The sequence below is a fragment of the Sinohyriopsis cumingii genome, chromosome 4 (assembly GCF_028554795.1).
Source record: "Sinohyriopsis cumingii isolate HCF-2022 chromosome 4, ASM2855479v2, whole genome shotgun sequence".
Lineage (NCBI taxonomy): Eukaryota > Metazoa > Mollusca > Bivalvia > Unionida > Unionidae > Sinohyriopsis > Sinohyriopsis cumingii.
Window position 1 is genome coordinate 33,316,805 of NC_142964.1, and position 16,053 is coordinate 33,332,857.

General features: G+C 37.3%; 1 protein-coding gene across 1 annotated transcript in view; it reads right to left on the bottom strand.

Moving 5' to 3' along the window:
• The window catches only part of LOC149800906 (uncharacterized), a 76,092-nt gene that overhangs the window by 28,060 nt on the left and 31,979 nt on the right, over positions 1-16,053 (bottom strand). The window contains exon 6 of the mRNA XM_089956752.1: positions 14,247-14,292. Within this exon, the coding sequence (XP_089812878.1) occupies positions 14,247-14,292 (46 nt within the window). The remainder of the gene's footprint in view (positions 1-14,246; positions 14,293-16,053) is intronic.

Below are 16,053 nucleotides of genomic sequence, written 5' to 3' on the forward strand. Positions count from 1 at the left end.
CCATCGGCACCAAGCATAATGGGGGAATGTTGGCTTAATTGTGACTGAAATTCCTTCTTTAGTTGCAATATAATGCAGAATAATGTCATACCATACAATTTAAAAAAACAAAATATTGATACAATATAAAAAGCAATACGATGTAGTACAATACCATACACTACAGAGCAGGACAATAAATTAACACGGTAGAAATATACTAATATACAATACAACACCGTACATTTAAGTTGCAAGTTCGAATCTTGCATTCGGATCAGTCCAGGTCACTTGTGTATCTCTGGGCATGACACATTATCCCAATTGACTTAGCACCATGAAACATATTTGTGTGTTCCGTAAACGTCAACTCTAACCAACGTGAGTAGAGTTTACTTTCCTAATTATGGGATGTCTTTAAGTGGAGTAAATACCAACTATAAAGTTGTTGGCAATAACAGTGAACCAGCAATGAATATAAAGAGGAATCTCATGCATACTGGCATTTCATATCTAAGCATGCATACATGTATATGTTTAATCATGTTTCATTTTTCCCATGGGCCGACGCGACCAGCCTCCACACACCCAAACCCCACCCCAACCCCCAATTGCAACAGACAGACGACCAAGCCTTTTCTCTCTTTCATGGGGCGGCTCGTCACTAGAATGTTTGCATGTAGTAAAAGTTATGTCATCTAGGATAAAACATTGTGAGTATTGAGTGCGCCCTGCTTACGACCTACATTACTAGCGAGTAAAGTACCATTGTTTAGAATCAATTTTTGTGTCGCAATCTCAAGGAAGAATTGATGCAAAAAACAGGACGAAATCTGACCAGACTCAGACGAGCTGCTCTCTTGCGATATTAAGAGATACTTTATTTGAAACGGGGTTGAAGGGTCTAAGAATAAATGGAATTATTTCTATATATGGGATTGGGGGGGGGCATCACTCGTGGATCTAAAGTGTTGTTAACTTGATATATTGGTTGAACAGATGACATGGAGGGAAAAGACAATGCATGTGCGAGTCAGGCCCGTGGAAAAAAGCATATTAGAAGCAAGACAGTAGAGCATGGATGGTTGTATATATGTAACTGAAAGCCAACTTTGATGCTGTATGGATCGATATTAATTACACTATTAGACCCATAATTTCCTTGAGAAGTAGGCTGATGTTTGTTTAAAGCGGTCTTTGATCCAGCTTGGCTGTCGTTTGATACCATATGGAATCATTGGGGCTTGGCCTCACTCAGCATAATTAACACTGATCGGTTATACGTTCGTATTGGCCATAAAACCATATATACAACATCCTAATCATGGCATGTGTGTCTGTTAATCTCAAGGAGTACCAATTATTAGGCATCTGAGCACTACTATCTACTTTTGTAAAATCATTTAAAAATAAACATGGACTTTGAGGTAGGTGTAAAAATTATTGATTATTATTTTAATTAAGGGCAGTAGCTATCAAATAATGGACGCCGATGACCTAGGTCAGTTATTTGATGAAATAACTAAACTCGAAAGCAAATACACGAGATATCCCAGTTTGCTAGTAATATAGACGACTTTAGGAGAGCGTACTGTGGAGATTCGCCATCAGTGTACGAGATTATCCACAAAGGCGAACAACTGTCGTGCCAAGCGTTGCAAGCAACTTGTGTTTATGAAACGAATATTCCATTGCGAATAGTATCTGCTGTGAGAAAATCAAGCTCAGCGCGATCGATAAGAATCCTGCTGATAACTTGTTTCCCATCCGTTGAACCACCCTGTGTAAATTTCCCAATCATTTTTCTTCCTTTGTCCTTGGCCACTGAATCTTTTCAGGGTAATCTTTGCTTGCCAGCTGCTTGTGCAAGAGGTTCTGGGAGCCATATTTGTTTGTGGTTTGTACGTTATAATAGTCTCTGCCACTGTTAGCGCCGTAAGTATGTTCTGGTCCAGCATGAACCTCAGAAGAACTATCGGAGCCCATTTATCCTCGCAGAAGTTTTTCCCGAACCACGCAGTGATCACGGGTGAACGTCGAACTCAAACCGATCAATCAAGTAAAATCCAGTTAAGTCAGCATCCACTGGTGGAAAACTATTTATTGAAACCCTGGTCAGTTCGTGTGTAAGGTGACCATTCCTGGTAAAATATGGTTCACCTTCGCCACGTTCAAGGAAACTCACTGGGTAGCGAGCAAACATGTCTACGGAAACGACATCATTCGGGTTATAATTTGTGTTCGAGAGACCTCCGTGGCCGTTTTCGACGAATAATCACTGGATATCCTGGGGAAAACTCTTCGGAGTTGGTTTCCTGTCGTTTCTTCCTGGCATAATATAAATCAACAGACATTCGCGTATATGTACACGTGCTTGATAAACTCCTGTTGAAGATGTTCAGTGCGGTAGCAAAAGCTTTTGATAGCATTAACTGATCAAAATCTGACTCATGGTCGGATTTTGGAAACCAGATCGAGACCGGATCTTGTTTAAGACATCTTTGATTGCACGATAAATGTCTCTGGTGTAGTATTTAATGGTATGTTTTAGCAGAAACTGGAGAGAACTGGACCACGAGTGTGCGTTATGCTCCACGATGTATAGTAACCCCCTGGATGTTCTGTATTTTCCCGTGCCATAAAAAGCCTCGCCGATTATAGTCTTTGTGACAATAGGGGTTTTCAAGTTGCGTTCTAACTCAGCAACATCTTCTAGAGTATCTCCTATCTCTCTAACTTGCATTTCCCATTCGGATATGATCTCCAGTCTCCAGACCGTTAAGCCCGCTAAAATGCTCCATGACGCGAGCAGCCACATAGTTAATGGTGTCAGACGTTTTCTTTGGCTGCAGCGACCCTTTCATTGGTTCATAGATTGGATGAAGGCCATATATAACACCGGTTGCAGGATATCCCCTGTCGTAATAAACTTTGTCCATGCCAGTAAGTAATCCCGTGTTTGACTTAGACGTTGTTGTAACAGCCGATAGACCTTTACCGCGTTCCTCACGTACTGTATCAACATTGTCTTGGACAATCCATTTACATGAATGTTTGACAGAAACAAATTTTATTCTGATAAGAGAACTTTTTCGGGGAGTGGGGGTAAAGTGCTAAAATGGACGACGCTCGAACATCGCTTATCTTGCCACTATAAATCCGTCTTTGTTTTATCTAAAACTACCACTTCGGGTACACTTATGCCGCCCCGTCAACAGAAAATTAATTCGCGGCATCGTGAATAAGTATGTGGATCGTTAAAAAGTCTCTTTGGGGTTTGAGATACATGTCAGACGTTTTTGTGTAGACCAAAGAGGACAGTTACTCTGTAAGGTTCAGTAGCTGATTGCTACTGTATTTCCTTCCGGCCTTTTTTATCTTATATATATATATATATATATATATATGTTTCTGTCTGCCTGTCTGTCTCTAACATACCTTACCATTTTTAACCAAAACTATGGTACTGGACAGTTTTCGTTCGACTGTTTTAAAGGCTGTTCGGTCGAATGATCCAATTGTTCACTCTGTGTAATCGCACCATCACCTGTTAGGTTATCAACAATACATTTTACCCTGTAGCCAACTGTGACTTTACCTTGTTGTATGTGGTCGAGGTCTCGTGAGTCTTTATAGCCTCCTCCTACGACGCTGTTTTGTAAATATTTCGATGAATGATCATTTCGCAGTTTTTCAGTCCTGCGGCTGAGTACTGCTAGGATGCAGTTACGTCGCCGTTCATTGATCTCAGATAGTGGTGTTATATAAGTATAATTTGATATCTATCAGGAAATTTCTGATTTTGTATTTTTTGCGACGAGTTTAGAACGTTCATACCATTGCACCTAACTCACCTTTTGACTACCATGTGCGGCACATAGAGGTATTTTTCCACGAACGCCATGTTGAGATACTTCACGTGGAACGTTGCTTTCTTCCTTTCTAATTATGTCATCGTGTATCCTACAGCACTGGTTGACATATTGCTGTCCACAATGTTTTGTCTTTCCTATAAGGAGCCATTTACACTTATTTTTTCCAATCATCGTCATTAGGATTGTAACCTTTCTAATTAATTTTTAATATGCGCGAACGGTAAAGTGATGGGCCGCCCCATGAAAGAGAGAGGGGGCTTTATCTGCTGGCTGCTGCATAGGGGGATCGTGTAGCCCCATTGGAAAGATGGAGGAGAAAGTTTGTGATCGGTTGGCTATCCCTTAGATGCAAAATTGTCAAAATGTATCCGTGAAACGTCTCCATTGAAAATATCATTTACAAGTCTAATGCCTTTCTTAAGCCATAGTTAATAGTACACACTTCTTCCATTTATTGTACTGTAGGTATTTAACCATGTGTGTTTTTCTAAAATTTGCTCGACTGTGACCAATTTGAATAGTCTATTTAGTTCTTGAAATGCTTAAAAAAACCGTCTCCAGAAAGGATTGAAATCCGTTTTGATTGAGTTAGTTTAATCAATCCCAAATAAAAAGGAGTTATCAATATTTGATATTAAAAATTGTAAGTCGTTAACATTCTGCTAAGCCAAATAAGTTTCAAAACATTCATAAAATTTAATAATATTAATCATATTTAATCCCACTTCGTGAAAACCCTTCACAGCAATATTTCGTTTAGTTCTGTTCCCATGGTATATACAACTTGTGAAATAGTGTATTTAGTTGACAGAGAATATGTGTAGGTGGATTTGGTAATGACAATACAAGATGGTTAATTATGGAGATAGCTAAACTTTTTATTAGTACTATGATTATAGCGGGGTTATGGACCTTTTAGTCCCTTGAATTAGCAAGGTTTTATTTTCTCGAATTTTAGATGGGTAAGTAAGAGATGTAATTGTTTCCAAATTAGCTGAAAACCTAACATCTAAGACAACAAATGTAATACATCCCCATTTACGTTTATATTATGGAATATAGTTCATATTACTATCAGAACTACTTCCAATAGAAAACAACTTTGTTTCTCCAATATTTATAATAAGTCTAGAAAATTGTGAATATTGATATCAAATATTCAAGCAGACATGAGAGATTTCTTTGATGCATCATGAGTAAGTGCCATATCAGAAGCATAACAAAAAATGTATATTATTGCACCTATATTTCTTCCCTAATATCCTTATTTTTTATACACCAAATGAGCAAAACTTTCTGTACCAAGAATAAATTTTATGGGAAGAGAGCATGAGCTGAAATTGATTATATTCACAAGTAATGCGATATTTCGTTTCACCGTAGTAATTCTGAGGAGACAGTATATAATCACTATAGTTTATTCAAATTCCGGAAATCTTAGCCTCTCGTTTCTCGGATCTGTGGTGGGAGTCTTAGTGGGCCTTGTAACTGAATAAAATGAGACGACATGCTGGCCAATGTGACTTAAGGAAGTGAAACAACTCCTGTCCCCAGGAACACCAGAAGCGTCATAATCCTTAGAGCTGGCTGTACTCGTGAATTCACAAATCTTAGCAAGCATATGAGCTTTTTCTAATATTTTCAATAAAGGTCAAGGACAAAAGGTAATAAGACGGATTTTGGTATTATTAAATAATTAGCATTCAATGTTAATGAAATAACAGAAGCAAACAAAGTTTAAGAAATCTATACAATGATTATGAAAGCATAGTGGCTTTCAAAGCATCAGTCAACCTAGCGCATAAATAAACCAGTACGTCGGGACTCTTAAGCAGTATAGGATAAGCAGGAGGATGCTATAACTCTTTCTCACGACAAAATTAAAATAGTGAAGGGATTAACATTTTCCGAACACAATATAATCAAGTTTGAATAAGATTTTCATGTAAGTTAGTGAAGCAAATGATCCATTTAAACCAGAAAATGGGTAGATATCTTATCAATCCTTATGGATGGGTACAATATTTCATATAATATACCCAAAGATATAGCAGCTTTTAAAGGCGGTGCCCCTAAAAACAGATATTAGGTGTAGGTGTGTAATTTTCTCACAACATACATCTATGTAACTCCTAACTATATAATAGGCAAGAAAGTTCGACTTTCAAAATATCAATTTATTCGTGCAAAATGATATCTTCTTATTTTAACAGAAGATATTTTTATTATCAGAGGAAACTCTTTTAGGAGATCCAATAGTATCTAATTAGAAGACTTGAAAGGCATAATACTGATGGAATATTTTGAGCAGGTGTGTTACATTTAAAGGGCAAACCAAATTATGTTTTCAAGCTTGAAAGAGTAAACTAAAAATTAATCTTGGAAAGATGTGCTGTAAGAATGGAAATAAGATGACCAATCTTTTAATAATTGTGAGCCAGAAGAAATACTAACGATTTGTATCATGGGCCATATGTCAAATATTAGGCAAACACACAACAAAATAAAAGTACTTTAAGCAAATGTAATGTTTTGGGTAGTGATACTTCATATGTTGGACATTGAAGAAGCACACATTCGAGCGACTATCTAGAGATTATTCTTTAGTACCAGAAAAGATAATTTTAAAAGATGGTGATTTATCACTATTACGGAAAAAATTGATAGAAGATACAATCTGTACAATACGTTCAGTACATAAATTAGTATAAATGTTAGAATAAGTAAATAAAAATTGTCCATAAAGTTAGGATCAAAATTATAAAAGATGCAGAGAGCAGTTTTTTATCAAGAGGAAAGGCTAAAATCATATAGAACTGAACATATCATTGAGACAAAATGCACCTAATAAAAAAAAAGGATTTCCTTAACTTATGCATAATGCTGCCTTCGAAAAAAAAACAAATGGAATGTTGTATGCACTCAGATAAAGCAGTGTTAAACTTAAACTTCGAAAGACTATTGAAGCTAATTAATGCTGACTTTGCGGTTCTACAAGTAAGTTACTCATATATTTTTTAAAAAATTCTGAATTCAAATACTTTTTACGATCAGTTCCTTTGTCTTTATCGATACTCAATTTAAGCTTATTCTTAGTTAATCAAGGATGACATTTATAAATGTTGAACTGACGCTTATGTCAAAAATGTTTCTCTTTATCTCTTTTCTTAGATTAAAGACATTTACAAAAATAGTATTTAAAATATTTATATTTTTATTTTGACACTCAGATAAAGAAATGTGTTAAACTTAAACTTCGAATTAATGCTGATTTTGCGGTTCTACAAGTAAGTTACTCATATTTGTTTTAAATTGCTGAATTCAAATACTTTTTATGAAATATAAAGATATAATTCAGCAATATAAAATATTTAGTATAGTATTTATTTTGACATAAATGTCAAAAACTAATATTCTTCAGCCCGTAAGTGGCTCTGCACTTTTATCACTTTTATACTTGCAATTAGGATAATTCGACATCTAAAACCCAGACGAAGCACTGAAGTGCACAAGATAGAATCATCTCCTTGTATCTGGAAATCACGTGGTGCTATAAATTGATTTATGCATACAATAAACTAAATAGCTTATGTACCAATATTTTGTGCAAAAACCGTGCATTGACCACATCTGATTTCATTTCTTAGTTTTTCAGTCAATGTACAGTGTTATATTTAATATTTTTGTTAAAATATTCTTGTAATATAAATATTTAAGCATCTTGAATTTTGTTTAGTCATTAAGGTTAAATATAACATTACTACAATAAGAAATGGTTAGCTCTCTAATATGCGTTCTTTCAAAATCGTCGAAATCTTAATTATTGGCAACCTCTTTACACTATGACATCATATGGTATGAAAAATATAAGTGTGATAAATTCATACATTAAAACTTTTATTCGTCAGGACCCATTTTTTACAGGATCATTCGTCCAGATGATGAAAGTTTGATCAAAAATAGAAGTGTGGACAGGGGCCAAAGTGTCTGTGTGTGTCATTTGGATTTTTAACGTAGATTTAACAATTTTTCGGACATATCGCTACGATGTCTGCAGTGTGACAGTTTATAGTGCTGTCAAGCACTGGGGCATCATGCCTCAGACATGAAGCATAATGTCCCTCCCAGTCACATTATCCTGACACCAGGCGACCAGTCCTAACACTAGTGTCTAAATGCTGAGCGCCAAAAGAGGCAGCTGTTAGTACCATTTTTATAAGTCTTTGGTATGACTCGTCCGGGATCAAATCCAATATGATATTTGTGCGAGCTTAGCTGTGGTAACATAGAATTTCGTTGGTAACATAGAATTTCCTGTGCAACATAGAATTTCCTGCGCAACGTGCTGACGTCAGTAAGTTTACGCCACTTAATCCTGGCATAACCGTTGATGTATCTGTTTGGAACAATCGTCTGCAGCCTATTCGACTATCTACAAATACGCATGAATGTAGTTTAATATTGAGTTGCTATTGTTGCAGATTGCGGATTCGTGGTATCATTAAGTATGGGGGAAAGATATTACACAAATGGCATGCCAGTAGATTAAGTAGGATATCTCCCAGACGACGTTTTATGTATAATTTTAGCACCCATCAGCTGAACACGGACTATAATATTTACTGCGGCAGAATCAGTGAAAAGCGGAAGCGGACGACTGTGAAAGAAGCCGAAAAAAGGTTGTGATATTACCAGCGGTTGAACGATAGATGACAGTTCCATGTGCAATTTATGCTGATTTTGAATATTTGAACGTTTCCATGAACATTACCAAGGTTCTAACAAATACGACACAGGTTGCATACAAGACTGATACACGATGTTGTAAAGTGGCTAGGATACAGGTGAGGTGTTTTTTTTTTTTTAAATCACTCGAGGTTACATCTAAAAGGATCCAACAATAGCCTACCCCGCCCCCTTGACATGATTTGACATGACTAGACCTATGATGATAATCACCGGGTCAATACTGCTGGTTTTGTGAAGGTAACTTTGGAGCCGGGGCCAAATTATGTGACCATCGTGTATACCGGGGAGCAGCACACAGTGTATGCAATCTACAGTTGCGAATTTACCTTCTTTTAACAACAAACCCTGTGGTATTTCGTACGTTGTGTTGTTTTGATGGTCACCTAATTACTCAAGGAATTGATTGCAGCAGCATCAAAGGTACCAATAAGCATAATCACCATCAACGTGGAAACATTCATTGCAGCTTCTGAATTCTAACCTAAACAAGCTAGGCAGTAACCTTACGGAGGGGTCCAATGAGCGACTCCAAATCACCAGTTGATATGATACCACTAACACTTACAACCTTCAGCTCATGACTAGAAAAGTAGTTTAGTCATATATGTATGTAGTTTACTCATATAAGTGGATAGGACACGTTTGAAGTTCAGTTGCCACATATGTCGGCTCTCGCAACGGTTTATTTACCGATGACTAATAACAGGCAAACAAGGTTTGGTCAGCAAAAACAATAGCGACTATCACGATCTGTGTTGGAGAACAGATGTTCTTCTGCTCGTGTATGCCTTTGAGACGTCTTGCGATACAGCCATGCACGTATACAAGTTAATTCCTCCGAACTATTTTTTGTCACTGGGAATCATGTGGAACGCCTTATTACTTAAAGCACTGGTTGAGGTGAAAGTACCGACACCGACACTGATCAGCACCTGCTTATTGAAAGTGGAATCCCACGACATGTTTTCAATCGGGAGCAACTGTTACGCACGCGTCTACAACCCAGCTATGAATGGATAGGATCCCACGACCCCCAAAGTTTACATCATGTGTCTTGACACCAACAGTTGTATAGATGGGCAATGATGCAGAACATCCCTTTTGAATGGAGACATTGACAAACATGTACATGAGTAAAATCATAAACAGCGACCATGGATACTTCTATTGAAGTTGATCTTAATAATCTGGACGATCTTTGCCACACTTATAATGATCATACTCTGCACTGGTACCATGCGGTTATCCGCGTATCAAGCAGGATTAATGAATCCACCCAGCTATGACTTAAAGCAATCATGCTTTTCATGTACAGAGCCTACAGCAGTATCCATGATTCGGGATGCGCAAAAGAAAAATCCACCGAGTGTTGCAGTTTCGCCAAAGTACATTTATGACCCGTGCATTCTAATGAAAACAAACCTGCGTACCGAATCGACGAATGAGTTTCAGAAAGATTGTTTTCAAGCTACCGAACAATACCATGTTCGGTTAGACTATTGAGAAATCTTCGGAAACGGATTCGAGTCGACCTTGTCGTTGTTAGTGAACAAGATAAGCTTCGAAGGCTTATTACTGACCCAGTATCCTAGTCCCGAAAGATCTTCGATGATGGACTTATTGCTGTACACAGATAAAAGTCGACATTTAAGTTGACAAAGTCTGTGTAAGTTGGCTGCTCTGTTTTGGACTTTTTGAAACTGCTCATGTATGATATACTTAAGCCGCGATAAGGCGAAAACATCAAGATTCTGCACACGGACTTGTTCTCGTTATTGATGCATATTATCACCTATGATGTATTCACCGACGTGCGTGACGCGTGGCTAGTAAATGGGCTTGGCTCCAGCCAGTAACCGAAAGATGCTGCTCAGTAACGAACATAAAAAGTTGTTGGTAAATTCCAAGATGAGTGCTCGGATAAACCTATTGAGTAATATGTGGGACTGCATCCAAAAATGTATTCGATCGTGGTTGCTGTCTCTAAAAGCATCAAGAATGCGAAAGGTGTCTCAAAGGTGTCAAAATTATATAAAAGTATCTAGGACAGGATATGTATGTGGAATATCATCGCAAGCAAAGTGGATTCGCACACATAGCACATCTGATTCAATCAGAGAAACACTATGGATGTGCGTCGTTGCAACAAGGTCAGTTTGTTTCACTTGAAACGACACATAACGCTGGATTATCCCTGATGACTACTTACGTTTATCGGCACGCGCAGATCCCAATATAACCCTTGGATGTAGTTCCGTATCCGCTGGAACAACTTGCAATTCCTCTTGTGTAAATGCTATACGTGATGGTTGTACCGCAGAGCAGTCTCCAGCATATCACAAATGGTAACATGTTGGTTATTTAGGAGTATCAATAAGGTCAAAGATTGTAAATGCATCAATGGACCATGTCGTTGTCTGCCTTCTAACATACCGCCCCTCAGGTACCAAACAAAATTGTTTCTGAGTGCGACTAACGCAGGTGATTGTGAAATCATTTTAAAGGTAACGGTGACAATTTTCTGCGCAATATCGAGCATTCTAGGTTTGAGTGTACTGATGTCTGAATACTCGACTCGCAAGTATACAGTTAAATTGTTCCACAATAACCTGGTCACGATGACAATTACCTTGTCCAAGAAGAATCCGCAACGTATATTTTGTTTAACAACAACGCAGTGGAACCAGAAAATTCGTTGCATGGGTCCTTTTGCAAGAAACATAGCCATTTCAACGGTCCGTATGTGTAAATACGTCTAAGCGCATCTGTATCACTCGCTAAATTTTTAGACATCAAAGGCTCTGCATTTTGTATCTACTGGCAATATCTACAATGGTCAACGCATACTTGCATTTAGGTTCGCGTACCCGTACATGTGAGGAAAAATACCATCAACGTTTGTCACAATACCTGTTTGGTCAACCATGCTCGATCAAACCCCGTGGATAACCCTTTTCCGCGCTTGCAAACCTTTCAACAGGAGTTTCAACCCTCTATAAACCTGGAGGACGGTAATAGACTTATCCACTTTTATTATAATCAATGTGCTTTATCTCCAGTGAGTGTACTTTGTCTGCCTCCCAGTGGAATCTTAGTATACTTACTTGTATGTAGTATGGTCAGAATGGCGATTCTTTCTTCTAGTTATAATTGATCGCGTTCAAGTCGTGGATGAGATCTATATCAGCACGTTGGCGTGCATTGATATCACTAAACGTTTTAACTCCAGCTTTGTTTGGTTGTGAGAATTAAGTTGTATATCCAGCCGTGTTCCAGACCCATACAATTCTTTCAGAAGATGTACCTTTCACCAGAGTATTTGCTCCATGGTATCTCAGGTAGCTTCGCAACATGACAGCCACCGAGCCGTTTTTACCCGCTTATGCGTTTGCCAGTGGAACCAGATGTTCTCACAAATGTGAACTTCTTTGAGGCACACCTAAGTTTAAATGATTGCAACTCTGCACTCACGTGTTTGAATCCACGTTAGATATGCAGCACTTACTTTCTTGCGACATTGCACACAAAACGAAGACATAATTGTGTTTCTACAATAGCTTCCTCACTGTTGACATAAGTGGACTCGCAAAGCCTAAAGAGTAATTAATGAGGTCGCATTAATTGGTCTGCGGTTAAATAAAAATATCATCAATTGTTACGTTTTGCAGTAACTTATGGAAGACAACGATGATGTATACAACACCAGTGATGAATTCTGAGTCAATTCTTCATCAAATCAATGCTGTGATGCTGACTGTCTTTACAAATGCACCCCAGTGCGTCACGTCGATGATTATTATCTGATAACAAAATAAACCTGAATGTATATATTTCTACACCAATCACCATGGTGGAAGGGTCGCACAATAGAGACAACACTAACGTCACTGTTCGTGTTTCACAGTTAGTCTAATATCCGATCACAATTATTCCGTGCTTTTGATGCGAATAACTTGCTAGCGGTTTTGCCAGATGATTCACAACTTGGGATATTGTAGAAAGGTCCCCTAGGTGCGTACAATAATGCCTCAATCAAACATGAGATCTGACGAACAATTTCGTTGGTGACCGACAAATATTGTAAACTTTTGATATGCTAGCTAGAACCCAAGTACAGCTCTGTCATCTTGATTGAATCTCAGCAATATATGGTCAAAAGTAGACAGCTGACGCTAAGAATATGTCTTGGTTGTTAAAAGGATATTTCCGAAAATAACAAATTCTGCTATTACACAGATAAAAAAATTCCTGGATGTAAAGATGGCATTGACGGACAAAGTAGCAGTATGATAATATCAATTGTTTTGGTTATTTATCTATGCTGAAGTTTTCTCCCCACATCTGTTTTCTCATGCATAGGCTCCTCATGGCAACTTTCACGCGTGGGTTCGCATGCGTAAATGTAGATTTGAGGACAAAGTTATGGGAGTAGAAGGCTTTGACCTAGATGAGCAAAAAATACAAGACCACCGTCATCATACTACTTATGGTGATGAAGATGTTGATTATTTTTACCGTCTTGCAGATGTTATTTATTGTCATTTCTATGACCGTTTTGCAATTGTTGTGTTTTGTAATTACTGTCTATGTATCTTCGAAGGTAGGATGTAGATGATGGAGAAAAACAAACATGAGTTAAGTTATATTAGCACCGCTACAAAATACGCTAAAGGCTTGAATCATAGATTAAATTTTTTTATTTATTTTGTTTGTGAGGGTTGGTAGCCTAGTGGGTTTTTTTAAACTTAGGTTTGATGGAATGGTGGGTGGCCAAGTGTTTTCGTGCAACATTTGAGTGATGGTGGGGAAATGCTTTTTGGAACTATTCACATGGTATCGCACTAGCGACTTTCTGAAAAATATATTAGAAATTAAGTTCGGAGTCTGGGGTTTCTGAAAACATTGGCTCACAAAAGTTTGGGTGGCCAAATGTTTTTGTCAAAACAAAAAGACATGTCCTCGTGTGGTAGGTAGCTCACGAGTGCACGGAAACATCTATAAAGGATGAGAGGGTGGTTATGTATGATTATAGTGAGAAATTTGAGGATAGGAAGGTTGGTAGCTTATGGCTTGACAAATAATTTAAAAGTATAGAAGTGTAAGAGAACTAGACTAATTTTTGACGATCTACTTTGTGAATGTTAAAGTCTGCATAACGTTCATTTGTTCGCCGGTACACAGTGACGTCTATCACTTCATGAAATCGTGACAATAACACGTTGGAAAAGGTACATGCTGCATGTTCTCGCTATTCGAATGAAGAAGTGTGCGTGTACACTGGAGACGTTTGGTTAACAATCGCCAAAGATAAGACCAGTTGCAAGTTAATACATTTGTTGTACATACCATGAATACTACATTTGTTTTCTGTATTGCTATATAATAGCTGGCGCAAGAATCGATCACGTGGGTGTGACAAACGAATACTATAATTCTGAGATTCGTTACATGCGGACATCAAATACGTGTTCTTGCCATCGCGCCAATTAGTCTCACACGGTCACATTGGGCATACCCGCTAGATATATAAATTTTGACCATGTTATACTCTGTGAATATTTAAGTCAATCTTAAAACAAGACAAGGTGCATATAATTTTTTCATGTAATGACTGCCTTGATAGGAATTATTGTTTTTACTTACCTACGTTGATACTCGTGGTATTATTATCCCCTATTACACAGCATTCCTGAGGGAGAAAGGAAAATGACATCGAGTTGTATACAAAATGTGTGTATATATATATATATATATATATATATATATATATATATATATATATATATATATATATATATATATATATATATATATATATATATATATATATATATATATATATATAAAATCTTAATTTCACTCACATTAACCTCTCCCCCTTGTAATTATATATGGTTATTACTGATAGCTGATAATATGTCTTCCAGTGTTTTCACACGAATGTTAAGCTCATTAACTCGTATATATTCATTATTCTCTTACTTCACACATTTCAAACCGCTCTGAAATTGTTGAATTGATGATGCTTATTCCCTCATCGTCACTCTCTAGGTTGATATTTCAGCACTTTTGTTTTCTTAAATTGGCCGTAAATTTTGCTATATAATTCTATAGCTTGTCAATGAAATGATATATTACTTAATCTCCTGAAATCAAGAGTGTTTTAAATATTTTAGAGTTATCATATACTTGTTTTGTAGGTTTGAAAGTTCAGTAGATTTTTCGGTTGATATATTATTAACTTTTATACAAAATACCTGAGGGCCCCGAGTGGCTGAGTGTTCTAAAGCGCTCACAGTTCCGGATCACTGACATCCCACCTGTCTACGTGTCTTCGAGCCTCAGTCTCGGCTAACGTGGCTACGTGAGAAAGTTTGCCAGTAGCTTCTCGTGGGTCGGTGGTTCTTCCCCGGGTTTTCTAGGGTTCTTCCGCCACCAGTTATACTGGCCACCATGTATATAGCCTACCTTATGTTGAAGAATGGCGTTAAACCCTACAACAACAACAGCAACAACAACAACAACAAAATACCCGATATGATTCGTCTGCCAAATACCAAGTACCAAATAATGAAATCGTCACATTTAGTACACCGTGCTGTTTTGTATAACATACATGTTTTTACTAATTTAGGTAGAAGTCGTGAAACAGATTATTTGTAAAGTGTTCTTATGTTTAGATATGTAATGGGACTATGAATACCTGAGGTGAGAGTGGCAATGAGGTATACAAAGAGTGCTTAAGAGTGTAGTGATTTCCAGTAAACTTGGCAATGTAGCTACGTGGTATTGGACTGAGGTAGACGGGTGAATGGTTACCAGTTTTATCCTTCCAGCTATTTGATAGTAGTATTGTTGTATAAGGAAGGCGTGCACCACCAGTTGGCAGTAGATCATTATGTTGAGGACAACATAATAATGAATATTTAGCTAAGTAGTGTTCGACAATGTAAGCTAAGTAGTATATTACTGCTTGAATTTAGCCTATTTTGGCTACGAAAGTTTATCACGCTAATATTCGGCTATTAAACCACAGCACGGTAGAATGTGACTATTATAAACTGTCAATGATGTGATTACTATAGTTAATTATTATAGTACTGACTTTTATGTATGACATTGAATATTTTCTTGTTATGCTTGTATTAGTCATTGTCATTTGTGTGAGAGGAAGAGAATATACATATACACTTTAATACATTTCATATCACTGAATGTACACGTTTTGTTTTCCTTAAGCTCATTTTGGTCTCAAAGGGTTACAAGTTCAGCCTCGTTACAAACTTGTCCTCTCCGTTTATTTATATCGTCATTGACCTATTTGGAAGACTAATGTTTTTGTACAGAAGCTTTATTACTTTGTAGAACGGGTGTTCAAGACAAAGTCATTGTTTAGTGATTGACATATTCTACTATTTTCTCCTTTTTTGTGTCCACTATAAAGTAAACG